At 62.6% G+C, this 26860-nt stretch overlaps 1 protein-coding gene across 1 annotated transcript in view; it reads right to left on the bottom strand.

The window, feature by feature from the left end:
- Window positions 1-7: 7 nt before the first annotated feature.
- LOC144954512 (metal transporter CNNM4-like) overlaps window positions 8-26860 on the bottom strand; it is a gene marked incomplete at its 3' end in the record, with an annotated part of 45665 nt that continues 18812 nt past the window's right edge. The window contains exons 6-11 of the mRNA XM_078884985.1: window positions 25950-26084; window positions 20423-20661; window positions 17007-17096; window positions 16817-16840; window positions 11564-11650; window positions 8-623 (exon numbers count right to left, since the gene is read on the bottom strand). Of these exons, the coding sequence (XP_078741111.1) occupies window positions 8-623; window positions 11564-11650; window positions 16817-16840; window positions 17007-17096; window positions 20423-20661; window positions 25950-26084 (1191 nt within the window). The remainder of the gene's footprint in view (window positions 624-11563; window positions 11651-16816; window positions 16841-17006; window positions 17097-20422; window positions 20662-25949; window positions 26085-26860) is intronic.

The raw sequence follows: 26860 nt of genomic DNA, 5'->3' as shown, positions 1-26860 counted from the left end.
TGTTGTAGTGTCAGGTGTTGTTGGTGTTTTTGCCTCGGCTGTAGTTGTGTAGGCTGTTGTTGGTTTGCCTGTAGTTGTTGGTGTTGTTGTGTTGGCTGTTGTTGCTTTGGCTGTAGTTGTGTCGGTTGTTGTTGTTGTTGTTGTTGTATCGGCTGTTGTTGTTGTGTCAGCTGTTGTTGTTGTTGTGTCGGGTGTTGTTGTATCGGCTGTTGTTGTTGTGTCGGGTGTTGTTGTATCGGCTGTTGTTGTTGTGTCAGCTGTTGTTGTTGTTGTTGTGTCGGCTGTTGTTGTGTCAGCTGTTGTTGTTGTTGTTGTGTCGGGTGTTGTTGTGTCAGCTGTTGTTGTTGTTGTATCGGCTGTTGTTGTTGTGTCAGCTGTTGTTGTTGTTGTGTCGGGTGTTGTTGTGTCAGCTGTTGTTCTGCTTGTTGTTGTTGTTGTGTCGCCTGTTGTTGTTCCGGGTGTTGTTGTTCTGGCTGTTGTTGTTCTGGTTGTTGTTGTTGTTGTTCTGGCTGTTGTTGTTCTGGGTGTTGTGGTTGTTGTTGTTCTGGCTGTTGTTGTTCTGGCTGTTGTTGTTGTTGGCTGGGCTGCGTGGGGAAGGCTTTGAGGTACTGATCGCGAGTGATCTGTGGGGCGGAGGCACAGAGAGTCACTCCCCACCTCTGTGCTGTGCCCACTGTCTACAGGGTGGGTGGGTGAGTGAGTGGGTGGGTGAGTGGGTGGGTGGGTGAGTGAGTGGGTGGGTGAGTGGGTGGGTGGGTGGGTGAGTGAGTGGGTGGGTGAGTGGGTGGGTGGGTGAGTGAGTGGGTGGGTGAGTGGGTGGGTGGGTGAGTGAGTGGGTGGGTGGGTGAGTGGGTGGGTGAGTGGGTGGGTGGGTGAGTGAGTGGGTGGGTGAGTGGGTGGGTGGGTGAGTGAGTGGGTGGGTGAGTGGGTGGGTGGGTGGGTGAGTGAGTGGGTGGGTGGGTGAGTGGGTGGGTGGGTGGGTGAGTGAGTGGGTGGGTGGGTGGGTGAGTGAGTGGGTGGGTGAGTGGGTGGGTGGGTGAGTGAGTGGGTGGGTGGGTGAGTGAGTGGGTGGGTGGGTGAGTGGGTGGGTGGGTGGGTGGGTGGGTGGGTGAGTGGGTGAGTGGGTGAGTGGGTGGGTGAGTGGGTGGGTGGGTGGGTGAGTGGGTGGGTGGGTGGGTGAGTGAGTGAGTGAGTGGGTGAGTGGGTGGGTGGGTGAGTGAGTGGGTGGGTGAGTGAGTGGGTGAGTGGGTGGGTGGGTGAGTGGGTGAGTGGGTGGGTGGGTGAGTGGGTTGGTGGGTGGGTGGGTGGGTGAGTGAGTGAGTGGGTGGGTGGGTGAGTGAGTGAGTGGGTGGGTGGGTGAGTGGGTGGGTGGGTGGGTGGGTGGGTGGGTGGGTGAGTGGGTGGGTGGGTGGGTGGGTGAGTGGGTGAGTGGGTGGGTGGGTGGGTGAGTGGGTGAGTGGGTGGGTGGGTGAGTGGGTGGGTGAGTGGGTGAGTGAGTGAGTGAGTGGGTGAGTGGGTGGGTGAGTGGTGGGTGGGTGAGTGGGTGAGTGGGTGAGTGAGTGGGTGGGTGAGTGGGTGGGTGAGTGGGTGGGGTGAGTGGGTGAGTGGGTGAGTGGGTGGGTGAGTGGGTGGGTGAGTGGGTGGGTGGGTGAGTGGGTGAGTGGGTGGGTGAGTGGGTGAGTGGGTGAGTGGGTGGGTGAGTGGGTGAGTGGGTGAGTGGGTGGGTAAGTGGGTGAGTGGGTGGGTGAGTGGGTGGGTGGGTGGGTGAGTGGGTGGGTGAGTGGGTGAGTGAGTGAGTGGGTGAGTGGGTGGGTGAGTGGGTGGGTGAGTGGGTGAGTGGGTGAGTGAGTGGGTGGGTGAGTGGGTGGGTGAGTGGGTGGGTGGGTGAGTGAGTGTGAGTGGGTGAGTGGGTGGGTAAGTGGGTGAGTGGGTGGGTGAGTGGGTGGGTGGGTGGGTGAGTGAGTGGGTGGGTGGGTGAGTGGGTGGGTGAGTGGGTGGGTGGGTGAGTGGGTGGGTGAGTGGGTGGGTGAGTGGGTGAGTGGGTGGGTGAGTGGGTGAGTGGGTGAGTGGGTGGGTAAGTGGGTGAGTGGGTGGGTGGGTGGGTGAGTGGGTGGGTGGGTGAGTGGGTGAGTGAGTGAGTGAGTGGGTGAGTGGGGTGAGTGGGTGGGTGAGTGGGTGGGTGAGTGGGTGAGTGGGTGAGTGAGTGGGTGGGTGAGTGGGTGGGTGAGTGGGTGGGTGGGTGAGTGAGTGAGTGGGTGAGTGGGTGAGTGGGTGAGTGGGTAAGTGGGTGAGTGGGTGGGTGAGTGGGTGGGGTGGGTGAGTGAGTGAGTGGGTGGGTGGGTGAGTGGGTGGGTGAGTGGGTGGGTGGGTGGGTGGTGGTGAGTGGTGGGTGGGTGGGTGAGTGGGTGGGTGAGTGGGTGGGTGGGTGGGTGAGTGAGTGAGTGGGTGGGTGGGTGGGTGGGTGAGTGAGTGGGTGGGTGGGTGGGTGAGTGGGTGGGTGGATGGGTGAGTGGGTGGGTGGGTGGATGGGTGAGTGGGTGAGTGGGTGGGTGGGTGAGTGGGTGGGTGGGTGAGTGGGTGGGTGGATGGGTGGGTGAGTGGGTGGGTGGGTGGGTGAGTGAGTGGGTGGGTGGGTGAGTGGGTGGGGTGAGTGGGGTGGGTGGGTGGGTGGGTGAGTGGGTGGGTGGGTGAGTGGGTGAGTGAGTGAGTGAGTGGGTGGGTGAGTGGGTGGGGTGGGTGAGTGAGTGGGTGGGTGGGTGGGTGGGTGAGTGGGGTGGGTGGGTGGGTGGGTGAGTGGGTGGGTGGATGGATGGGTGAGTGAGTGAGTGAGTGGGTGAGTGGGGTGGGTGAGTGGGTGGGGGGTGAGTGGGTGAGTGGGTGAGTGAGTGGGTGGGTGAGTGGGTGGGTGAGTGGGTGGGTGAGTGGGTGAGTGGGTGAGTGGGTGGGTGAGTGGGTGGGTGAGTGGGTGGGTGGGTGGGTGAGTGGGTGAGTGGGTGGTGGTGGGTGAGTGGGTGAGTGGGTGAGTGGGTGAGTGGGTGGGTGAGTGGGTGAGTGGGTGGGTAAGTGGGTGAGTGGGTGGGTGAGTGGGTGGGTGGGTGAGTGGGTGGGTGAGTGGGTGAGTGAGTGAGTGGGTGAGTGGGTGGGTGAGTGGGTGGGTGAGTGGGTGAGTGGGTGAGTGAGTGGGTGGGTGAGTGGGTGGGTGAGTGGGTGGGTGGGTGAGTGAGTGAGTGGGGTGAGTGGGTGGGTAAGTGGGTGAGTGGGTGGGTGAGTGGGTGGGTGGGTGGGGGTGGGTGGTGTGAGTGAGGTGAGTGGGTGGGTGGGTGAGTGGGTGGGTGAGTGGGTGGGTGGGTGAGTGGGTGAGTGGGTGAGTGGGTGGTGTGAGTGGGTGGGTGAGTGGGTGAGTGGGTGAGTGGGTGGGTAAGTGGGTGAGTGGGTGGGTGAGTGGGTGGGTGGGTGGTGGGTGGGTGGGTGGTGGGGTGGGTGGGTGGGTGGGTGGTGTGAGTGGGTGGGTGAGTGGGTGAGTGAGTGAGTGAGTGGGTGAGTGGGTGGGTGAGTGGGTGGGTGAGTGGGTGAGTGAGTGGGTGGGGTGAGTGGGTGGGTGAGTGGGTGGGTGGGTGGGTGGGTGGTGAGTGAGTGGGTGAGTGGGTGAGTGGTGAGTGGTGGGTAAGTGGGGTGAGTGGGTGGGTGAGTGGGTGGGTGGGTGAGTGAGTGAGTGGGTGGGTGGGTGAGTGGGTGGGTGAGTGGGTGGGTGGGTGGGTGGGTGAGTGAGTGGGTGGGTGGGTGAGTGGGTGGGTGAGTGGGTGGGTGGGTGGGTGTGAGTGGGTGGGTGGGTGGGTGGGTGGGTGGGTGGGTGGGTGGGTGGGTGAGGTGGTGAGTGGGTGGGTGGGTGGGTGAGTGGGTGGGTGGATGGGTGAGTGGGTGGGTGGGGTGGATGGGTGAGTGGGTGAGTGGGTGGGTGGGTGAGTGGGTGGTGTGGGTGAGTGGGTGGGTGGATGGGTGGTGGTGGTGGGTGGGTGGGTGGGTGAGTGAGTGGGTGGGTGGGTGGGTGAGTGGGTGGGTGGGTGGGTGGGTGGGTGGGTGGGTGAGTGGGTGGGTGGGTGAGTGGGTGGGTGGTGAGTGGGTGGGTGAGTGGGTGGGTGGGGTGGTGAGTGGGTGGGTGGGGTGGGTGGGTGGGTGGTGGGTGGGTGGTGGGTGAGTGGGTGAGTGGGTGGGTGGGTGGTGGGTGGGTGGGTGAGTGGGTGGGTGGGTGAGTGGGTGGGTGGTGGGTGGGTGGGTGAGTGGGTGGGGGTGGGTGGGTGGGTGGGTGAGTGGGTGGGTGGGTGGGGTGGTGAGTGGGTGGGTGGTGGGTGGTGGGTGGGTGAGTGGGTGGGTGGTGGGTGGGTGAGTGGGTGAGTGGGTGGTGAGTGGGTGGTGGGTGGGTGAGTGGGTGGGTGAGTGGGTGAGTGGGGTGAGTGGTGGGTGAGTGGGTGGGTGGGTGGGTGGGTGAGTGGGTGGGTGAGTGGTGGGGTGGGTGGGTGGGTGGGTGAGTGGGTGGGTGGGTGGGTGAGTGGGTGTGTGGGTGGTGGGTGGGTGAGTGGGTGGGTGGGTGGGTGGGTGGGTGAGTGGTGGGTGAGTGGGTGGGTGGTGAGTGGGTGGGTGAGTGGGTGAGTGGGTGGGTGGGTGGGTGAGTGGGTGGGTGGGTGAGTGGGTGGGTGAGTGGGTGAGTGGTGGGTGGGTGAGTGAGTGGGTGGGTGGGTGGGGTGAGTGGGTGGGTGAGTGGGGTGGGTGGGTGGGTGGGTGAGTGGGGTGAGTGGGGTGGGTGGGGTGAGTGGGTGGGTGGGGTGGGGTGGGTGGGGTGGGTGAGTGGGTGGGTGGGTGGGTGAGTGGGTGAGTGGGTGGGGTGAGTGGGTGAGTGGGGTGAGTGGGTGGGTGAGTGGGTGAGTGGGTGAGTGGGTGGGGTGAGTGAGTGAGTGGGTGAGTGGGTGAGTGGTGGGTGAGTGGGTGGGTGGGTGGGTGGGTGAGTGGGTGAGTGGTGAGTGGGTGAGTGGTGGGGTGGTGGGTGAGTGGGTGGGTGAGTGGGTGGGTGGGTGAGGGGGTGGTGGTGGGTGAGTGGGTGGGTGGTGAGTGGGTGGGTGAGTGAGTGAGTGGGTGAGTGGGTGAGTGAGTGGGTGAGTGGGGTGGGTGAGTGGGTGGGTGAGTGAGTGAGTGGTGTGAGTGGGTGAGTGAGTGGGTGAGTGGGTGGGGTGAGTGGGGGGTGGGTGAGTGGGTGAGTGAGTGGGTGAGTGGGTGGGTGAGTGAGTGGTGAGTGAGTGGTGAGTGTATGAGTGAGTGTATGAGTGGTGAGTGAGTAGGTGAGTGAGTGGTGAGTGAGTGGTGAGTGAGTGGTGAGTGAGTGGTGAGTGAGTAAGTGGGTGGGTGAGTGAGTGGGTGTATGAGTTGGTGAGTGAGTGGTGAGTGAGTAGGTGAGTGAGTGGTGAGGTGAGTGGTGAGTGAGTGGTGAGTGAGTGGTGAGTGAGTGGTGAGTGAGTTGGTGAGTGAGTAGGTGAGTGAGTGGTGAGTGAGTAGGTGAGTGAGTTGGTGAGTGAGTAGGTGAGTGAGTGGTGAGTGAGTGGTGAGTGAATGAGTGGGTGAGTGAGTGTGTGAGTGGGTGGGTGAGTGGGTGGGTGGGTGGGTGGGTGAGTGGGGTGGGTGAGTGGGTGGGTGGGTGGGTGGGTGAGTGGGTGGGTGAGTGGGTGGTGGGTGAGTGGGTGGGTGAGTGGGTGAGTGGGTGGGTGGGTGGAGTGAGTGGGTGGGTGAGTGGGTGAGTGGTGGTGGGTGGAGTGAGTGGGTGAGTGGGTGGGTGGGTGGGTGGGTGGTGGTGTGTGAGTGGGTGGGTGGTGGGTGAGTGAGTGGGTGGTGGGTGGGTGGTGGGGTGAGTGGTGGTGAGTGGTGGGTGGGTGAGTGGGTGGGGTGGGGTGAGTGGGTGGGGTGGGTGGGTGGGTGGGTGGGTGGGTGAGTGGGTGGGTGGGTGGGTGGGGTGGGTGGTGGGTGGGTGGTGTGGGTGGGTGAGTGGGTGGGTGGGGTGTGTGGGTGGGTGAGTGGGTGGGTGGTGGGTGAGTGGGTGGTGAGTGGGTGGGTGGTGGGTGGGTGGGTGGGTGGGTGGTGGGTGAGTGGGTGGGTGAGTGGGTGGGTGAGTGGGTGGGTGGGTGGGTGGGGTGGGTGTGTGGGTGGGTGAGTGGGGGTGGGTGGGTGGGTGAGTGGGTGGGGTGAGTGGGTGAGGGTGGGTGGGTGGGTGGTGGGTGAGTGGTGGGTGAGTGGGTGGGTGGGTGGGTGGGTGGGTGGTGGGTGGGGGTGAGTGGGTGAGTGGGTGGGTGGTGGGTGGGTGAGTGGGTGAGTGGGGTGGGTGTGGGGGTGGGGTGAGTGGGTGGGTGGGGTGTGGGTGGGTGGGTGAGTGGTGTGAGTGGGTGGTGGGTGGGTAGTGGGTGGTGGGTGGGTGAGTGGGTGGGTGGGTGGGTGTGGTGTGTGGTGGTGGGTGGGGGTGGGTGGTGGGTGGGTGAGTGGGTGGGTGGTGGGTGGTGGGTGGTGGTGGGTGAGTGGGTGGGTGGGTGAGTGGGTGAGTGGGTGAGTGGGTGGGTGAGTGGGTGGGTGGTGGTGGGTGTGTGGGGTGGGTGGGTGGGTGAGTGGGTGGGTGGTGGGTGGGTGAGTGGGTGGGTGTGTGGGTGAGTGGTGTGTGGTGGGTGAGTGGGTGGGTGAGTGGGTGGGTGTGGGTGGGTGAGTGTGTGGGTGGGTGGTGGGTGGGTGAGTGGGTGGGTGGGTGGGTGAGTGGTGGTGGGTGAGTGGGTGGTGGTGAGTGGGTGTGTGGGTGTGTGTGGGTGTGGTGGGTGGGTGGGTGAGTGGTGAGTGGGTGGGTGGGGTGAGTGGGTGGGTGAGTGGGTGGGTGGGTGGGGAGTGGGTGGGTGGTGAGTGGGTGGGTGGGTGAGTGGGTGGGTGGGTGGGTGGGTGGGTGGGTGGTGAGTGGGTGGGTGGGTGGGTGGGTGGGTGGGTGGGTGGTGAGTGGTGGTGGTGGGTGGGTGGGTGGGTGAGTGGGTGGGTGGGTGGGGTGAGTGGGTGGGTGGGTGGGTGGGTGAGTGGGTGAGTGGGTGGGTGGGTGGGTGGGTGGGTGGGTGAGTGGGTGGGGTGGGTGGGTGGGTGAGTGGGTGGGTGGGTGGGTGAGTGAGTGAGTGGGTGGGTGGGTGAGTGGGTGGGTGAGTGGGTGGGTGGGTGGGTGAGTGGGTGGGTGGGTGGGTGGGTGGGTGAGGTGAGTGGGTGGGTGGTGGGTGGGTGGGTGAGTGAGTGGGTGGGTGGGTGGGTGGGTGAGTGGGTGGGTGGGGGTGGGTGAGTGGGTGGGTGGTGGGTGAGTGGGTGAGTGGGTGGGTGGGTGAGTGGGTGGGTGGGTGAGTGGGTGGGTGGGGTGGGGTGAGTGGGTGGGTGAGTGGGTGGGTGGGTGAGTGGGTGGGTGGGTGGGTGGGTGGGTGAGTGGGTGGGTGGGTGGTGAGTGAGTGGGTGGGTGAGTGGGTGAGGTGGGTGGGTGAGTGGGTGGGTGGGTGAGTGGGTGGGTGAGTGGGTGAGTGGGTGAGTGAGTGGGTGAGTGGGTGGGTGAGTGGGTGAGTGGTGGGTGAGTGGGTGAGTGGTGTGAGTGAGTGGGTGAGTGGTGTGGGTGAGTGGGTGGGTGAGTGGGTGGGTGGGTGAGTGGAGTGGGTGGGTGGTGGGTGGGTGGGTGGGTGGGTGAGTGGGTGGGTGGGTGGGTGAGTGGGTGAGTGGGGTGAGTGGGTGGTGGTGAGTGGGTGGGTGGGTGGGTGGGTGAGTGGGTGGTGAGTGGGTGGGTGAGTGAGTGGGGTGGGTGAGGTGGGTGGGTGGGATGAGTGGGTGGGTGAGTGGGTGGGTGGGTGTGTGGGTGGGTGAGTGGTGGGTGGGTGGGTGGGTGGAGTGGGTGGGTGAGTGGGTGGGTGGGTGGGTGGGTGAGTGGGTGGGTGAGTGGGTGAGTGGGTGGGTGGGTGAGTGGGTGGGTGGGTGGGTGGGTGAGTGGGTGGGTGGGTGGGTGAGTGGGTGAGTGGGTGGGTGAGTGGGTGGTGGGTGAGTGGGTGGGTGAGTGGGTGAGTGGGGTGAGTGGGTGGGTGAGTGAGTGGTGGTGAGTGGGTGAGTGAGTGGGTGAGTGGGTGGGTGAGTGGGTGGGTGAGTGAGTGAGTGAGTGAGTGGGTGAGTGGGTGAGTGAGTGGGTGAGTGGGTGGGTGAGTGGGTGGGTGGGTGAGTGGGTGAGTGAGTGGGTGAGTGGGTGGGTGAGTGAGTGGTGTGGGTGAGTGAGTGAGTCGGTGAGTGGGTGAGTGAGTGGGTGAGTGGGTGGGTGAGTGGTGGGTGAGTGTGAGTGAGTGGGTGAGTGGGTGAGTGAGTGGGTGAGTGGGTGGGTGAGTGGGTGGGTGGGTGAGTGGGTGAGTGAGTGGGGTGAGTGGGTGGGTGAGTGAGTGGTGAGTGAGTGGTGAGTGTATGAGTGAGTGTATGAGTGGTGAGTGAGTAGGTGAGTGAGTGGTGAGTGAGTGGTGAGTGAGTGGTGGTGAGTGAGTGGTGAGTGAGTGGTGAGGTGAGTAGGGTGAGTGAGTGGTGAGTGAGTAGGTGAGTGAGTTGGTGAGTGAGTAGGTGAGTGAGTGGTGAGTGAGTGGTGAGTGAGTGAGTGGTGAGTGAGTGAGTGAGTGGGTGGGTGAGTGGGTGGGTGAGTGGGTGAGTGGGTGGGGTGGTGGAGTGGGGTGGGTGGGTGGGTGGGTGGGTGGTGGGTGGGTGGGTGGGTGGGTGAGTGGGTGGGTGAGTGGGTGAGTGGGTGGGTGAGTGGGTGAGTGGGTGAGTGGGTGGGTGAGTGGGTGGGTGAGTGGGTGAGTGGGTGGGTGGGTGAGTGAGTGAGTGAGTGGGTGAGTGGGTGATGTGAGTGGGTGAGTGGGTGGGTGAGTGGGTGGGTGGGTGAGTGAGGTGAGTGGGTGAGTGGGTGAGTGAGTGGGTGAGTGGGTGGGGTGAGTGGGTGGGTGGGTGAGTGGGTGAGTGAGTGAGTGGGTGAGTGGGTGGGTGAGTGAGTGGGTGGGTGAGTGAGTGAGTGGGTGAGTGGGTGAGTGAGTGGGGAGTGGGTGGGTGAGTGGGTGGGTGAGTGAGTGAGTGGGTGGTGTGTGAGTGAGTGGGTGAGTGGGTGAGTGAGTGGGTGAGTGGGTGGGTGAGTGGGTGGGTGGGTGAGTGGTGGGTGAGTGGGTGGGGTGAGTGAGTGGTGAGTGAGTGGTGAGTGTATGAGTGAGTGTATGAGTGGTGAGTGAGTAGGGTGAGTGAGTGGTGAGTGAGTGGTGAGTGAGTGGTGAGTGAGTGGTGAGTGAGTGAGTGAGTAGGTGTGAGCGAGTGGTGAGCGAGTGGTGAGTGAGTGGTGAGTGAGTAGGTGAGTGGTGAGTGAATGAGTGGTGAGTGAGTGGTGAGTGAGTGAGTGAGTAGGTGAGTGAGTGGTGAGTGAGTGTATGAGTGAGTGTATGAGTGAGTGGTGAGTGAGTTGGTGAGTAGGTGAGTAAGTGGTGAGTGGTGAGTGAGTGGTGAGTGAGTGGTGAGTGAGTGAGTGGTGAGTGAGTGGTGAGTGAGTGGTGAGTGAGTGGTGAGTAAGTGAGTGGGTGAGTGAGTGTATGAGTGAGTGTATGAGTGAGTGAGTGTATGAGTGAGTGGTGGGTGAGTGAGTGAGTGTATGAGTGAGTGGTGAGTGAGTGAGTGTATGAGTGAGTGGTGAGTGAGTTGGTGAGTAGGTGAGTGAGTGAGTAGGTGGGTGGGTGAGTGAGTGGGTGTATGAGTTGGTGAGTGAGTGTATGAGTGATTGAGTGGTGAGTGGTGAGTGAGTAGGTGAGTGAGTAGGTGAGTAGGTGAGTGAGTGTATGAGTGAGTGAGTGTATGAGTGAGTGGTGAGTGAGTTGGTGAGTAGGTGAGTAAGTGGTGAGTGAGTGGTGAGTGAGTGGTGAGTGAGTGAGTGGTGAGTGAGTGGTGAGTGAGTGGTGAGTGAGTTGGTGAGTAGGTGAGTAAGTGGTGAGTGAGTGGTGAGTGAGTGGTGAGTGAGTGAGTGGTGAGTGAGTGGTGAGTGAGTGGTGAGTGAGTGGTGAGTGAGTAGGTGAGTTAGTAGGTGAGTAGGTGAGTGAGTTGGTGAGTAGGTGAGTGAGTGTATGAGTGAGTGGTGAGTGAGTTGGTGAGTAGGTGAGTAAGTGGTGAGTGGTGAGTGAGTGGTGAGTGAGTGGTGAGTGAGTGAGTGGTGAGTGAGTGGTGAGTGAGTGGTGAGTGGTGAGTGAGTGAGTGAGTGTATGAGTGAGTGGTGAGTGAGTTGGTGAGTAGGTGAGTGAGTGGGTGTATGAGTTGGTGAGTGAGTGGTGAGTGAGTGGTGAGTGAGTGGTGAGTGAGTGTATGAGTAAGTGAGTGAATGTATGAGTGAGTGTATGAGTGAGTGAGTGTATGAGTGAGTGGTGAGTGAGTGAGTGTATGAGTGAGTGGTGAGTGAGTTGGTGAGTAGGTGAGTGAGTGAGTAGGTGGGTGGGTGAGTGAGTGAGTGTATGAGTTGGTGAGTGAGTGTATGAGTGATTGAGTGGTGAGTGGTGAGTGAGTAGGTGAGTGAGTAGGTGAGTAGGTGAGTGAGTGTATGAGTGAGTGAGTGTATGAGTGAGTGGTGAGTGAGTTGGTGAGTAGGTGAGTAAGTGGTGAGTGAGTGGTGAGTGAGTGGTGAGTGAGTGAGTGGTGAGTGAGTGGTGAGTGAGTGGTGAGTGAGTGGTGAGTGAGTTGGTGAGTAGGTGAGTAAGTGGTGAGTGAGTGGTGAGTGAGTGGTGAGTGAGTGAGTGGTGAGTGAGTGGTGAGTGAGTGGTGAGTGAGTGGTGAGTGAGTAGGTGAGTTAGTAGGTGAGTAGGTGAGTGAGTTGGTGAGTAGGTGAGTGAGTGTATGAGTGAGTGAGTGTATGAGTGAGTGGTGAGTGAGTTGGTGAGTAGGTGAGTAAGTGGTGAGTGGTGAGTGAGTGGTGAGTGAGTGGTGAGTGAGTGAGTGGTGAGTGAGTGGTGAGTGAGTGGTGAGTAAGTGAGTGGGTGAGTGAGTGGTGAGTGGTGAGTGAGTGAGTGAGTGTATGAGTGAGTGGTGAGTGAGTTGGTGAGTAGGTGAGTGAGTGGGTGTATGAGTTGGTGAGTGAGTGGTGAGTGAGTGGTGAGTGAGTGTATGAGTAAGTGAGTGAATGTATGAGTGAGTGTATGAGTGAGTGAGTGTATGAGTGAGTGGTGAGTGAGTGAGTGTATGAGTGAGTGGTGAGTGAGTTGGTGAGTAGGTGAGTGAGTGAGTGGTGAGTGAGTGGTGAGTGAGTGGTGAGTGAGTGAGTGGTGAGTGAGTGGTGAGTGAGTGGTGAGTGAGTGAGTGGTGAGTGAGTGGTGAGTGAGTGGTGAGTGAGTGGTGAGTGAGTCGTGAGTGAGTAGGTGAGTGAGTGAGTGTATGAGTGAGTGAGTGAATGAGTGAGTGTATGAGTGAGTGGTTAGTGAGTTGGTGAGTGAGTGAGTGAGTGTATGAGTGAGTGAGTGAGTGAGTGGTGAGTGAGTGGTACCTGAATGATGGTGAGGTCGGTGAGTGGCGTGACGGAGTAGTCTGGTCGGTAGCCGCCCCTCCACTCCGCAGCCTCCGTTGAATCCTCTGCGGGTGGGTGAGCGAGTGGGTGAGTGGGTGAGTGAGCGAGTGGGTGAGTGAGCGAGTGGGTGAGTGAGCGAGTGGGTGAGTGAGCGAGTGGGTGAGTGAGCGAGTGGGTGAGTGAGCGAGTGGGTGAGTGAGCGAGTGGGTGAGTGAGCGAGTGGGTGAGTGAGCGAGTGGGTGAGTGAGCGAGTGGTGAGTGAGCGAGTGGGTGAGTGAGCGAGTGGGTGAGTGAGCGAGTGGTGAGTGAGCGAGTGGGTGAGTGAGCGAGTGGGTGAGTGAGCGAGTGGGTGAGTGAGCGAGTGGGTGAGTGAGCGAGTGGGTGAGTGAGCGAGTGGGTGAGTGAGCGAGTGGGTGAGTGAGCGAGTGGGTGAGTGAGCGAGTGGTGAGTGAGCGAGTGGGTGAGTGAGCGAGTGGGTGAGTGAGCGAGTGGTGAGTGAGCGAGTGGGTGAGTGAGCGAGTGGGTGAGTGAGCGAGTGGGTGAGTGAGCGAGTGGGTGAGTGAGCGAGTGGGTGAGTGAGCGAGTGGGTGAGTGAGCGAGTGGTGAGTGAGCGAGTGGGTGAGTGAGTGAGTGGGTGAGTGAGTGGGTGAGCGAGTGGTGAGCAAGTGGTGAGTGAGTGAATGGGTGAGTGAGTGAGTGTACGAGTGGGTGAGTGAGCGAGTGGGTGAGTGAGCGAGTGGTGAGTGAGCGAGTGGGTGAGTGAGCGAGTGGGTGAGTGAGTGGGTGAGCGAGTGGTGAGCAAGTGGTGAGTGAGTGAATGGGTGAGTGAGTGAGTGAGTGTACGAGTGGGTGAGTGAGTGGTGAGTGAGTGAATGGGTGAGTGAGTAGGTGAGTGGGTGAGTGAGCGAGTGGGTGAGTGAGTGGGTGAGTGGTGAGTGAGTGTGTGAGTGAGTGGGTGAGTGAGTGGGTGAGTGAGTGAGTGGTGAGTGAGTGTGTGAGTGAGTGAATGAGTGAGCAAGTGGGTGAGTGAGCGAGTGGGTGGGTGAGTGAGCGAGTGGGTGAGTGAGCGAGTGGGTGGGTGAGCGAGTGGGTGAGTGAGCGAGTGGGTGAGTGAGCGAGTGGGTGAGTGAGCGAGTGGGTGAGTGAGCGAGTGGTGAGTGAGCGAGTGGGTGAGTGAGTGGGTGAGTGAGTGGGTGAGCGAGTGGTGAGCAAGTGGTGAGTGAGTGAATGGGTGAGTGAGTGAGTGTACGAGTGGGTGAGTGAGTGGTGAGTGAGTGAATGGGTGAGTGAGTAGGTGAGTGGGTGAGTGAGCGAGTGGGTGAGTGAGTGGGTGAGTGGTGAGTGAGTGTGTGAGTGAGTGGGTGAGTGAGTGGGTGAGTGAGTGAGTGGTGAGTGAGTGTGTGAGTGAGTGGGTGAGTGAGTGGGTGAGTGAGTGAGTGGTGAGTGAGTGTGTGAGTGAGTGAATGAGTGAGCAAGTGGGTGAGTGAGCGAGTGGGTGGGTGAGTGAGCGAGTGGGTGAGTGAGCGAGTGGGTGGGTGAGCGAGTGGGTGAGTGAGCGAGTGGGTGAGTGAGCGAGTGGGTGAGTGAGCGAGTGGGTGAGTGAGCGAGTGGTGAGTGAGCGAGTGGGTGAGTGAGTGGGTGAGTGAGTGGGTGAGCGAGTGGTGAGCAAGTGGTGAGTGAGTGAATGGGTGAGTGAGTGAGTGTACGAGTGGGTGAGTGAGTGGTGAGTGAGTGAATGGGTGAGTGAGTAGGTGAGTGGGTGAGTGAGCGAGTGGGTGAGTGAGTGGGTGAGTGGTGAGTGAGTGTGTGAGTGAGTGGGTGAGTGAGTGGGTGAGTGAGTGAGTGGTGAGTGAGTGTGTGAGTGAGTGAATGGGTGAGTGAGTAGGTGAGTGGGTGAGTGAGCGAGTGGGTGAGTGAGTGGGTGAGTGAGTGGTGAGCGAGTGGGTGAGTGAGTGAGTGAGTGGTGAGTGAGTGTGTGAGTGAGTGAATGGGTGAGTGAGTAGGTGAGTGGGTGAGTGAGCGAGTGGGTGAGTGAGTGGGTGAGTGAGTGGTGAGCGAGTGGGTGAGTGAGTGAGTGAGTGTGTGAGTGATTGAGTGGTGAGTGAGTTGTGAGTGAGTGAGCGAGTGAGCGAGTGAGTGAGTGGTGAGTGGTGAGTGGTGAGTGCTGAGTGGTGAGTGAGTGTGTGGTGAGTGAGTGAGTATGTGGTGAGCGTACCACTCACCACCACCATGCGCTGTTGGTGAGTGCTGAGTGGTGAGTGCTGAGTGGTGAGTGCTGAGTGAGTGTGTGGTGAGTGCTGAGTGCTGAGTGGTGAGTGAGTGGTGAGTGCTGAGTGAGTGTGTGGTGAGTGCTGAGTGCTGAGTGGTGAGTGAGTGTGTATGTGGTGAGTGCTGAGTGCTGAGTGGTGAGTGAGTGAGTGTGTGGTGAGTGCTGAGTGGTGAGTGAGTGAGTGAGTGGTGAGTGGTGAGTGAGTGTGTGGTGAGCGTACCACTCACCACCACCATGCGCTGTTGGTGAGTGCTGAGTGGTGAGTGGTGAGTGAGTGTGTGGTGAGCGTACCACTCACCACCACCATGCGCTGTTGGTGAGTGCTGAGTGGTGAGTGGTGAGTGAGTGAGTGGTGAGCGTACCACTCACCACTATGCGCTGTTGGTGAGTGCTGAGTGGTGAGTGGTGAGTGAGTGTGTGGTGAGCGTACCACTCACCACCACTATCCGCTGTTGGTGAGTGGTGAGTGGTGAGTGAGTGTGTGAGTGAGTGTATTAGTGAGTGAGTGAGTGTATGAGTGTATGAGTGAGTGAGTGAGTGTATGAGTGAGTGAGTGTATGAGTGAGTGAGTGAGTGTATGAGTGAGTGAGTGAGTGTATGAGTGTGTGAGTGTATGAGTGAGTGTATGAGTGAGTGAGTGAGTGTATGAGTGTGTGAGTGAGTGTATGAGTGTGTGAGTGTATGAGTGAGTGAGTGAGTGTATGAGTGAGTGAGTGTATGAGTGAGTGTGTGAGTGAGTGAGTGTGTGAGTGAGTGAGTGTATGAGTGAGTGAGTGAGTGTATGAGTGAGTGAGTGTATGAGTGTGTGAGTGTATGAGTGAGTGAGTGAGTGTATGAGTGAGTGTATGAGTGAGTGTATGAGTGAGTGAGTGAGTGTATGAGTGAGTGAGTGAGTGTATGAGTGTGTGAGTGAGTGTATGAGTGAGTGTATGAGTGAGTGTATGAGTGAGTGTATGAGTGAGTGAGTGAGTGTATGAGTGAGTGTATGAGTGAGTGAGTGAGTGTATGAGTGAGTGAGTGAGTGTATGAGTGTGTGAGTGTATGAGTGAGTGTATGAGTGAGTGAGTGAGTGTATGAGTGTGTGAGTGTATGAGTGAGTGTATGAGTGAGTGAGTGAGTGTATGAGTGTGTGAGTGTATGAGTGAGTGTGTGAGTGTATGAGTGTGTGAGTGAGTGTATGAGTGAGTGAGTGAGTGTATGAGTGAGTGAGTGAGTGTATGAGTGAGTGAGTGTATGAGTGAGTGTATGAGTGAGTGAGTGAGTGTATGAGTGTGTGAGTGTATGAGTGAGTGAGTGAGTGTATGAGTGAGTGAGTGTATGAGTGAGTGTATGAGTGAGTGAGTGAGTGTATGAGTGAGTGAGTGAGTGTATGAGTGAGTGAGTGTATGAGTGTGTGAGTGTATGAGTGAGTGAGTGAGTGTATGAGTGAGTGAGTGTATGAGTGAGTGTATGAGTGAGTGAGTGAGTGTATGAGTGAGTGAGTGAGTGTATGAGTGAGTGAGTGTATGAGTGAGTGTATGAGTGAGTGAGTGTATGAGTGAGTGTATGAGTGAGTGAGTGAGTGGTGAGTGGTGAGTGAGTGTGTGGTGAGCGTACCACTCACCACTATCCGCTGTTGGTGAGTGCTGAGTGGTGAGTGGTGAGTGAGTGAGTGGTGAGTGCTGAGTGGTGAGTGGTGAGTGAGTGTGTGGTGAGCGTACCACTCACCACCACCATGCGCTGTTGGTGAGTGCTGAGTGGTGAGTGCTGAGTGAGTGAGTGGTGAGTGCTGAGTGCTGAGTGGTGAGTGAGTGGTGAGTGGTGAGTGAGTGTGTGGTGAGTGCTGAGTGCTGAGTGGTGAGTGAGTGTGTATGTGGTGAGTGCTGAGTGCTGAGTGGTGAGTGAGTGAGTGTGTGGTGAGTGCTGAGTGGTGAGTGAGTGTGTGGTGAGCGTACCACTCACCACTATGCGCTGTTGGTGAGTGCTGAGTGGTGAGTGAGTGAGTGTGTGAGTGAGTGAGTGTATGAGTGAGTGAGTGTATGAGTGTGTGAGTGAGTGAGTGTATGAGTGTGTGAGTGAGTGTATGAGTGAGTGAGTGAGTGTATGAGTGTGTGAGTGAGTGAGTGAGTGTATGAGTGAGTGAGTGTATGAGTGTATGAGTGTGTGAGTGTATGAGTGAGTGTATGAGTGAGTGAGTGAGTGTATGAGTGTGTGAGTGTATGAGTGAGTGTATGAGTGAGTGAGTGAGTGTATGAGTGAGTGTATGAGTGTATGAGTGAGTGAGTGTATGAGTGAGTGTATGAGTGTATGAGTGAGTGAGTGTATGAGTGAGTGTATGAGTGTATGAGTGAGTGAGTGTATGAGTGAGTGAGTGTATGAGTGAGTGTATGAGTGAGTGAGTGTATGAGTGAGTGTATGAGTGTATGAGTGAGTGAGTGAGTGAGTGTATGAGTGAGTGAGTGAGTGTATGAGTGAGTGAGTGTATGAGTGAGTGTATGAGTGTATGAGTGTATGAGTGAGTGAGTGTATGAATGAGTGAGTGTATGAGTGAGTGAGTAAGTGGTGAGTGGTGAGTGAGTGTGTGGTGAGCGTACCACTCACCACTATCCGCTGTTGGTGAGTGCTGAGTGGTGAGTGGTGAGTGAGTGAGTGGTGAGTGCTGAGTGGTGAGTGGTGAGTGAGTGTGTGGTGAGCGTACCACTCACCACCACCATGCGCTGTTGGTGAGTGCTGAGTGGTGAGTGCTGAGTGGTGAGTGCTGAGTGGTGAGTGGTGAGTGAGTGTGTGGTGAGTGGTGAGTGAGTGTGTGGTGAGCGTACCACTCACCACCACCACCACGCGCTGTTGCTGAGTGCTGAGTGGTGAGTGCTGAGTGGTGAGTGCTGAGTGGTGAGTGCTGAGTGAGTGTGTGGTGAGTGCTGAGTGCTGAGTGCTGAGTGAGTGTGTGGTGAGTGGTGAGTGAGTGTGTGGTGAGCGTACCACTCACCACTACGCGCTGTTGGTGAGTGGTGAGTGCTGAGTGGTGAGTGAGTGAGTGAGTGGTGAGTGAGTGTGTGGTGAGCGTACCACTCACCACTATGCGCTGTTGGTGAGTGCTGAGTGCTGAGTGTGTGGTGAGTGGTGAGTGAGTGTGTGGTGAGCGTACCACTCACCACTATGCGCTGTTGGTGAGTGCTGAGTGGTGAGTGCCGGCACGCCGTAGAAGGAGAAAGTGGAGCTCTCAAAAGCCACAAACTCACGGCCCACTAGCACCTCCACACTGCCCTGGGGGGGGGGGGGGGGGGAGGGGGGAGGGGGAGAGAGGGGGAAGGGGGGAGGGGGGGGAGGGGGAGGGGGGAGGGGGAGGGAGGGGGGAGGGGGAGGGAGGGGGGAGGGGGGAGGGGGGGGAGGGGGAGGGGGGAGGGGGAGGGAGGGGGGAGGGGGAGGGAGGGGGGAGGGGGGAGGGGGGGGAGGGGGAGGGGGGAGGGGGAGGGGGGAGGGGGGGGAGGGGGAGGGAGGGAGGGAGGGGGGAGGGGGGAGGGGGGGGGAGGGGGGAGGGGGAGGGAGGGAGGGGGGAGGGGGGAGGAAGGGGGAGGGGGGAGGGGGAGGGAGGGAGGGGGGGGGAGGGGGGAGGGGGGGGAGGGGGGAGGGGGGGAGGGGGGGGAGGGGGGAGGGATGGGGGAGGGGGGGGGAGGGGGGAGGGGGAGGGAGGGAGGGGGGAGGGGGGAGGAAGGGGGAGGGGGGAGGGGGAGGGAGGGAGGGGGGGGAGGGGGGAGGGGGGAGGGGGAGGGAGGGAGGGGGGGGGAGGGGGGAGGGGGGAGGGGGGGGGAGGGGGGAGGGGGAGGGAGGGAGGGGGGAGGAAGGAAGAGGGGGGAGGGGGAGGGAGGGAGGGAGGGGGGGGGAGGGGGGAGGGGGGGGGAGGGGGGAGGGGGGGAGGGGGGGGAGGGGGGGGGAGGGGGGAGGGGGGGGAGGGGGGAGGGGGGGGGAGGGAGGGGGAGAGAGGGGGGAGGGGGGAGGGGGGGGAGGGGGAGGGAGGGAGGGAGGGGGGAGGGGGGAGGAAGGGGGAGGGGGGAGGGGGGAGGGGGGGGAGGGGGGAGGGGGGGAGGGGGGGGGAGGGGGGAGGGATGGGGGAGGGGGGGTCACGGGTTGGGACAGAGGGGGGGGCATGGGGGGTCATGGTCTCTCCGTGTCTCTGTGAGTGTCTCTGTGTGTGTCTCTGTGAGTGTCTCTGTGTGTGTCTCTGTGTGTGTCTCTGCGTGTCTCTGTGTGTGTCTCTGTGAGTGTCTCTGTGAGTGTCTCTGTGTGTGTCTCTGTGAGTGTCTCTGTGTGTGTCTCTGTGAGTGTCTCTGTGAGTGTCTCTGTGAGTGTCTCTGTGTGTGTCTCTGTGTGTGTCTCTGTGTGTGTCTCTGCGTGTCTCTGTGTGTGTCTCTGTGAGTGTCTCTGTGTGTGTCTCTGTGTGTGTCTCTGTGTGTGTCTCTGTGTGTGTCTCTGTGAGTGTCTCTGTGTGTGTCTCTGTGTGTGTCTCTGTGTGTGTCTCTGCGTGTCTCTGTGTGTGTCTCTGTGAGTGTCTCTGTGTGTGTCTCTGTGTGTGTCTCTGTGAGTGTCTCTGTGTGTGTCTCTGTGTGTGTCTCTGTGTGTGTCTCTGTGTGTGTCTCTGCGTGTCTCTGTGTGTGTCTCTGTGAGTGTCTCTGTGTGTGTCTCTGTGTGTGTTTCTGTGTGTGTCTCTGTGTGTGTCTCTGCGTGTCTCTGTGTGTGAGTGTCTCTGTGTGTGTGTGTGTCTGTGTGTCTCTGCGTGTCTCTGTGTGTCTCTGCGTGTGAGTGTCTCTGTGTGTGTGTGTGTGTGTCTCTGTGTGTCTCTGCGTGTGAGTGTCTCTGTGTGTGTGTGTCTCTGTGTGTCTCTGTGTGTGTGTGTCTCTGTGTGTGTGTGTCTCTGTGTGTCTCTGCGTGTCTCTGTGTGTGTGTGTCTCTGTGTGTCTCTGTGTGTGTGTGTCTCTGCGTGTCTCTGTGTGTGTGTGTCTCTGTGTGTCTCTGCGTGTGAGTGTCTCTGTGTGTGTGTGTCTCTGTGTGTCTCTGCGTGTGAGTGTCTCTGTGTGTGTGTGTCTCTGTGTGTGTGTGTCTCTGTGTGTGTGTGTCTCTGTGTGTGTGTGTCTCTATGTGTGTGTGTCTCTGTGTGTGTGTGTCTCTGTGTGTCTCTGCGTGTGAGTGTCTCTGTGTGTGTGTGTCTCTGTGTGTCTCTGTGTGTGAGTGTCTCTGTGTGTGAGCGTCTCTGTGTGTGTGTGTGTCTGTGTGTCTCTGTGTGTGTGTGTCTCTGTGTGTGTGTGTCTCTGTGTGTGAGTGCCTCTGTGTGTGTGTGTCTCTGTGTGTGTCTGTGTGTCTGTGTGTGTGTGTCTCTGCGTCTCTCTGTGTGTGTGTGCCTCTGTGTGTGTGTGTCTCTGTGTGTGTCTCTGCGTGTGTCTCTGTGTGTGTGTGTCTCTGTGTGTGTGTGTCTCTGTGTGTGTGTGTGCCTCTGCGTGTGCGTGTCTCTGTGTGTGTGTGTCTCTGTGTGTGTGTGTCTCTGCGTGTGTGTGTCTCTGTGTGTGTGTCTCTCTCTCTGTGTGTGTCTCTGTGTGTGTCTCTGTGTGTGTGTGTCTCTGTGTGTGTGTGTCTCTGTGTGTGTGTGTCTCTGTGTGTCTCTGCGTGTCTCTGTGTGTGTGTGCCTCTGCGTGTGCGTGTCTCTGTGTGTGTGTGTTTCTGTGTCTCTCTGTGTGTGTGTGTCTCTGTGTGTCTCTGCGTCTCTCTGTGTGTGTGTGTCTCTGCGTGTGTGTGCCTCTGCGTGTGCGTGTCTCTGTGTGTGTGTGTCTCTGTGTGTGTGTGTCTCTGCGTGTGTGTGCCTCTGCGTGTGCGTGTCTCTGTGTGTGTGTGTCTCTGTGTGTGTGTGTCTCTGCGTGTGCGTGTCTCTGCGTGTGCGTGTCTCTGCGTGTGTGTGCCTCTGCGTGTGCGTGTCTCTGTGTGTGTGTGTCTCTGTGTGTGTGTGTGTCTCTGCGTGTCTCTGTGTGTGTGTGCCTCTGCGTGTGTGTGTCTCTGTGTGTCTCTGTGTGTCTCTGTGTGTCTCTGCGTGTCTCTGTGTGTCTCTGTGTGTCTCTGCGTGTCTCTGTGTGTGTGTGCCTCTGCGTGTCTCTGTGTGTGTGTGCCTCTGCGTGTGTGTCTCTGTGTGTCTCTGTGTGTCTCTGTGTGTCTCTGCGTGTCTCTGTGTCTCTGTGTGTCTCTGTGTGTCTCTGTGTGTGTGTGTCTCTGTGTGTCTCTGTGTGTCTCTGTGTGTCTCTGCGTGTCTCTGTGTGCCTCTGCGTGTGTGTGTCTCTGTGTGTCTCTGTGTGTCTCTGTGTGTGTCTCTGCGTGTCTCTGCGTGTGAGTGTCTCTGTGTGTCTCTGTGTGTGTGTGTGTCTCTGTGTGTCTCTGTGTGTCTCTGCGTGTCTCTGCGTGTGAGTGTCTCCATGTGTCTCTGTGTGTGTGTGTGTCTCTGTGTGTCTCTGTGTGTCTCTGCGTGTGAGTGTCTCTCCGTGTGTCTCTCCGTGTCTCTCTCTGCGTCTCTGCGCGTCTCTGCGTGTCTCTGCGTGTCTCTGTGTGCGAGTCACCTGCAGGATCAGTGTGAACGTGGTCGTCACCTCTCCCCGCGTGTACAGCGCTTCCGTGTCTCTCCGCGTGTCTCTCCGCGTGTCTCCGTGTGTCTCCGTGTCTCTCTCCTTGTCTCCCCCGCGTGTCTCCGCGCGTCTCCGCGTGTCTCCCCCGCAGTGTCTCAGCTCCCGGACGACCCCGGGCCTCTTCAGGAGAGCCAGGAGACGCTTCTCAGAGACACCGCGGAACGGAGACACCTCTAGGGGGACGGAGACACGGGGGGGGGACACGGGGGGGGGACACGGGGGGGGGGACACGGGGGGAGACACGGGGGGGGAGACACGGGGGGGGGGGGAGACACGGGGGGGGAGACACGGGGGGGGGGGAGACACGGGGGGGGGGGAGACACGGGGGGGGGGGGGAGACACGGGGGGAGACACGGGGGGGGAGACACGGGGGGGGGGGAGACACGGGGGGGGGGAGACACGGGGGGGGGGGAGACACGGGGGGGGGGGAGACACGGGGGGGGGGGGAGACACGGGGGGAGACACGGGGGGGGGGGGGGAGACACGGGGGGGGGAGAGACACGGGGGGGGACACGGGGGGAGAGACACGGGGGGGGGGGAGACACGGGGGGGGGAGACACGGGGGGGGGGGGGAGACACGGGGGGAGACACGGGGGGGGGGGGGAGACACGGGGGGGGGGGGGAGACACGGGGGGGGGGAGACACGGGGGGGGGGAGAGACACGGGGGGGGACACGGGGGGAGAGACACGGGGGGGGGGGAGACACGGGGGGAGACACGGGGGGGGGGGGAGACACGGGGGGGGGGGGAGACACGGGGGGGGACACGGGGGGAGAGACACGGGGGGGGGGGAGACACGGGGGGAGACACGGGGGGGGGGGGAGACACGGGGTGGGGGGGGAGACACGGGGGGAGACACGGGGGGGGGGGGGAGACACGGGGGGGAGACACGGGGGGGGAAGGGAGATGGGGGGAGACACGGGGGGGGGGGAGACACGGGGTGGGGGGGGAGACACGGGGGGAGACACGGGGGGGGGGGGGAGACACGGGGGGGGAGACACGGGGGGGGGGGGAGACGGGGGGAGACACGGGGGGGGGGGGGAGACACGGGGGGAGACACGGGGGGGGAAGGGAGATGGGGGGAGACACGGGGGGGGGGGGAGACACGGGGGGGGGGGAGACACGGGGGGAGACACGGGGGGAGACACGGGGGGGGGGGGAGACACGGGGGGAGACACGGGGGGGGGGGGGAGACACGGGGGGAGACACGGGGGGGGGGGGAGACACGGGGGGGGGGGGAGACACGGGGGGGGGGGGGGGGAGACACGGGGGGGGGGGGAGACACGGGGGGGGGGGGAGACACGGGGGGGGGGGGGGAGACACGGGGGGGGGGGGGAGACACGGGGGGAGACACGGGGGGGGGAAGGGAGACGGGGGGAGACACGGGGGGGGGGGGGGAGACACGGGGGGGGGGGGAGACACGGGGGGAGACACGGGGGGGGGGGGGAGACACGGGGGGGGGGGAGACACGGGGGGGGGGGGAGACACGGGGGGAGATACGGGGAGAGACACGGGGGGAGACACGGGGGGGAGACACGGGGGGGAGACACGGGGGGGAGACACGGGGGGAGACACGGGGAGAGACACGGGGGGAGATACGGGGAGAGACACGGGGAGAGAGACACAGGGGGGGGGGGGGGAGACACGGGGGGAGACACGGGGAGAGAGACGGGGAGAGACACGGGGGGAGACACAGGGGGACACACGGGGGGAGAGACACGGGGTGGGGGGGGAGACACGGGGGGGGGGGGAGACACGGGGGGGGGGGAGACACGGGGGGAGACACGGGGGGGGAAGGGAGACGGGGGGAGACACGGGGGGGGGGGGAGACACGGGGGGGGGGGGAGACACGGGGGGGGGGGGAGACACGGGGGGGGGGGAGACACGGGGGGATACACGGGGGGGGAAGGGAGACGGGGGGAGACACGGGGGGGGGGGAGACACGGGGGGGGGGGGAGACACGGGGGGAGACACGGGGGGGGGGGGAGACACGGGGGGGGGGGGGAGACACGGGGGGGGGGGAGACACGGGGGGGGGGAGAGACACGGGGGGGGACACGGGGGGAGAGACACGGGGGGGGGGGGAGACACGGGGGGAGACACGGGGGGGGGGGGAGACACGGGGGGGGGGGGAGACACGGGGGGGGACACGGGGGGAGAGACACGGGGGGGGGGGAGACACGGGGGGAGACACGGGGGGGGGGGAGACACGGGGTGGGGGGGGAGACACGGGGGGAGACACGGGGGGGGGGGGAGACACGGGGGGGAGACACGGGGGGGGAAGGGAGATGGGGGGAGACACGGGGGGGGGGGAGACACGGGGTGGGGGGGGAGACACGGGGGGAGACACGGGGGGGGGGGGAGACACGGGGGGGAGACACGGGGGGGGGGGGGAGACGGGGGGAGACACGGGGGGGGGGGGGAGACACGGGGGGAGACACGGGGGGGGAAGGGAGATGGGGGGAGACACGGGGGGGGGGGGAGACACGGGGGGGGGGGAGACACGGGGGGAGACACGGGGGGAGACACGGGGGGGGGGGGAGACACGGGGGGAGACACGGGGGGGGGGGGGAGACACGGGGGGAGACACGGGGGGGGGGGGGAGACACGGGGGGGGGGGGGAGACACGGGGGGGGGGGGGGGGAGACACGGGGGGGGGGGGAGACACGGGGGGGGGGGGAGACACGGGGGGGGGGGGGGAGACACGGGGGGGGGGGGGGAGACACGGGGGGAGACACGGGGGGGGAAGGGAGACGGGGGGAGACACGGGGGGGGGGGGGGGAGACACGGGGGGGGGGGAGACACGGGGGGAGACACGGGGGGGGGGGGGAGACACGGGGGGGGGGGAGACACGGGGGGGGGGGGGAGACACGGGGGGAGATACGGGGAGAGACACGGGGGGAGACACGGGGGGGAGACACGGGGGGGAGACACGGGGGGGAGACACGGGGGGAGACACGGGGAGAGACACGGGGGGAGATACGGGGAGAGACACGGGGAGAGAGACACAGGGGGGGGGGGGGGAGACACGGGGGGAGACACGGGGAGAGAGACGGGGAGAGACACGGGGGGAGACACAGGGGGACACACGGGGGGAGAGACACGGGGTGGGGGGGGAGACACGGGGGGGGGGGAGACACGGGGGGGGGGGAGACACGGGGGGAGACACGGGGGGGGAAGGGAGACGGGGGGAGACACGGGGGGGGGGGAGACACGGGGGGGGGGGGAGACACGGGGGGGGGGGGAGACACGGGGGGGGGGGAGACACGGGGGGATACACGGGGGGGGAAGGGAGACGGGGGGAGACACGGGGGGGGGGGAGACACGGGGGGGGGGGGGAGACACGGGGGGAGACACGGGGGGGGGGGGGAGACACGGGGGGGGGGAGACACGGGGGGAGATACGGGGAGAGACACGGGGGGGGGGGGAGACACGGGGGGAGACACGGGGGGAGACACGGGGGGGGGGGGAGACACGGGGGGAGACACGGGGGGGGGGGGGAGACACGGGGGGAGACACGGGGGGAGACACGGGGGGGGGGGGAGACACGGGGAGAGACACGGGGGGGGGGGGAGACACGGGGGGGGGGGGGAGACACGGGGGGATACACGGGGGGGGGAAGGGAGACGGGGGGAGACACGGGGGGGGGGGGAGACACGGGGGGGGGGGGAGACACGGGGGGGGGGGGGAGACACGGGGGGGGGGGGGGAGACACGGGGGGATACACGGGGGGGGAAGGGAGACGGGGGGAGACACGGGGGGGGGGGGAGACACGGGGGGGGGGGGAGACACGGGGGGGGGGGAGACACGGGGGGAGATACGGGGAGAGACACGGGGGGGGGGGGAGACACGGGGGGGGGGGGAGACACGGGGGGAGACACGGGGGGGGGGGGAGACACGGGGGGGGGGGAGACACGGGGGGGGGGGAGACACGGGGGGAGATACGGGGAGAGACACGGGGGGGAGAGACACGGGGGGGGGGGGAGACACGGGGGGAGATACGGGGAGAGACACGGGGAGAGACACGGGGGGGGGGGGAGACACGGGGGGGGGGGAGACACGGGGGGGGGGGAGACACGGGGGGAGATACGGGGAGAGACACGGGGGGGAGAGACACGGGGAGAGACACGGGGGGAGGAGACACGGGGGGGGGGGAGACACGGGGGGGGGGGAGACACGGGGGGAGACACGGGGGGAGGAGACACGGGGGGGGAGGAGACACGGGGGGGGAGGAGACACGGGGGGGGGAGAGAACACGGGGAGAGACACGGGGGGAGGAGACACGGGGGGGGAGGAGACACGGGGGGGGGGGAGACACGGGGGGGGGAGAGACACGGGGAGAGACACGGGGGGAGGAGACACGGGGGGGGAGGAGACACGGGGGGGGGGGAGACACGGGGGGGGGGGAGACACGGGGGGAGATACGGGGAGAGACACGGGGAGAGAGACACGGGGAGAGACACGGGGGGAGGAGACACGGGGGGGGAGGAGACACGGGGGGGGGGGGAGACACGGGGGGAGACACGGGGAGAGACACGGGGGGGAGAGACACGGGGAGAGACACGGGGGGAGATACGGGGAGAGACACGGGGAGAGAGACACGGGGTGGGGGGGGGGGAGACACGGTGGGAGACACGAGGGGGAAAGACACGGGGAGAGACACGGTGAGAGAGACACAGGGGGGGGGGGGGGGGAGACACGGGGGGAGACACGGGGAGAGAGACGGGGAGAGACACGGGGGGAGACACGGGGGGAGAGACACGGGGGGGGGGGAGACACGGGGTGAGAGACACGGGGGGAGATACGGGGGGGGGGAGCCTCAGTCTGGCTCTGTGAGCCTCAGTGATTAACACTGAACCCTGTGGGAGCCTCAGTCTGGCTCTGTGAGTCTCGGTGATTAACACTGAACCCTGTGGGAGCCTCAGTCTGGCTCTGTGAGCCTCAGTGATTAACACTGAACCCTGTGGGAGCCTCAGTCTGGCTCTGTGAGCCTCAGTGATTAACACTGAACCCTGTGGGAGCCTCAGTCTGGCTCTGTGAGTCTCGGTGATTAACACTGAACCCTGTGGGAGCCTCAGTCTGGCTCTGTGAGTCTCGGTGATTAACACTGAACCCTGTGGGAGCCTCAGTCTGGCTCTGTGAGTCTCGGTGATTAACACTGAACCCTGTGGGAGCCTCAGTCTGGCTCTGTGAGCCTCAGTGATTAACACTGAACCCTGTGGGAGCCTCAGTCTGGCTCTGTGAGCCTCACTGATGAACACTGAACCCTGTGGGAGCCTCAGTCTGGCTCTGTGAGCCTCACTGATGAACACTGAACCCTGTGGGAGTCTCAGTGATTAACACTGAACCCTGTGGGAGCCTCAGTCTGGCTCTGTGACCCTCAGCGATCAACACTGAACCCTGCGCGAGCCTCATCCTGGCTCTGCTGCCGAGCCAGGCTTGCGTGGCTCGGGGCTGGCTCACCGGCGGACAGGAATTCGTGAGCTTTGAGCAGCAGTTGCGGAGAGATGCAGACGCGTGGCGCTGGCTCCGAGGAGCGAAACATCGACAGCTGCTGCTGCCACTCGTGGTGGAAGACCTTCTTCCTGGCACGGCTGTCTGCTCACAACACACACGCGGGGGGGTAAAGTGGTACTCGGGTGGGTGGGTGGGTGGGAGGGTGGGGGGGTGAGTGGGTGGGTGGGGGGGTGGGGGGGTGAGTGAGGGGGTGAGTGAGTGGGTGGGTGGGTGGGTGAGTGGGGGGGTGAGTGAGTGAGTGGATGGGTGAGTGGGTGAGTGGGGGGGTGAGTGAGTGGGTGAGTGGGTGAGTGAGTGAGTGGGTGGGTGAGTGGGTGAGTGAGTGAGTGGATGAGTGAGTGAAGTGAGTGGATGAGTGAGTGGGTGAGTGGGTGGGTGAGTGAGTGAGTGGGTGGGTGAGTGAGTGGGTGAGTGGATGAGTGAGTGGGTGAGTGGGTGGGTGGGTGTGAGTGGGTGGGTGAGTGAGTGGATGAGTGAGTGGGTGAGTGGGTGGGTGGGTGGGTGGGTGGGTGGGTGAGTGAGTGAGTGAGTGAGTGGATGAGTGAGTGGGTGAGTGGGTGGGTGGGTGGGTGAGTGAGTGAGTGGGTGGGTGAGTGAGTGGATGAGTGAGTGGGTGAGTGGGTGGGTGGGTGGGTGGGTGGGTGGGTGAGTGAGTGAGTGAGTGGGTGAGTGAGTGGATGAGTGAGTGGGTGAGTGGGTGGGTGGGTGGGTGGGTGGGTGGGTGGGTGGGTGAGTGAGTGGGTGAGTGAGTGGGTGAGTGGGTGGGTGGGTGAGTGAGTGAGTGGGTGGGTGGGTGAGTGGGTCGGTGGGTGAGTGAGTGAGTGAGTGGGTGGGTGAGTGGTGGGTGAGTGAGTGGG

The sequence above is a fragment of the Lampetra fluviatilis genome, unplaced genomic scaffold (assembly GCF_964198595.1).
Source record: "Lampetra fluviatilis unplaced genomic scaffold, kcLamFluv1.1 SCAFFOLD_294, whole genome shotgun sequence".
Taxonomy (NCBI): domain Eukaryota; kingdom Metazoa; phylum Chordata; class Hyperoartia; order Petromyzontiformes; family Petromyzontidae; genus Lampetra; species Lampetra fluviatilis.
The sequence above is the reverse complement of the archived record's forward strand: the minus strand, read 5'-3'. Positions and strand labels throughout refer to the sequence as shown.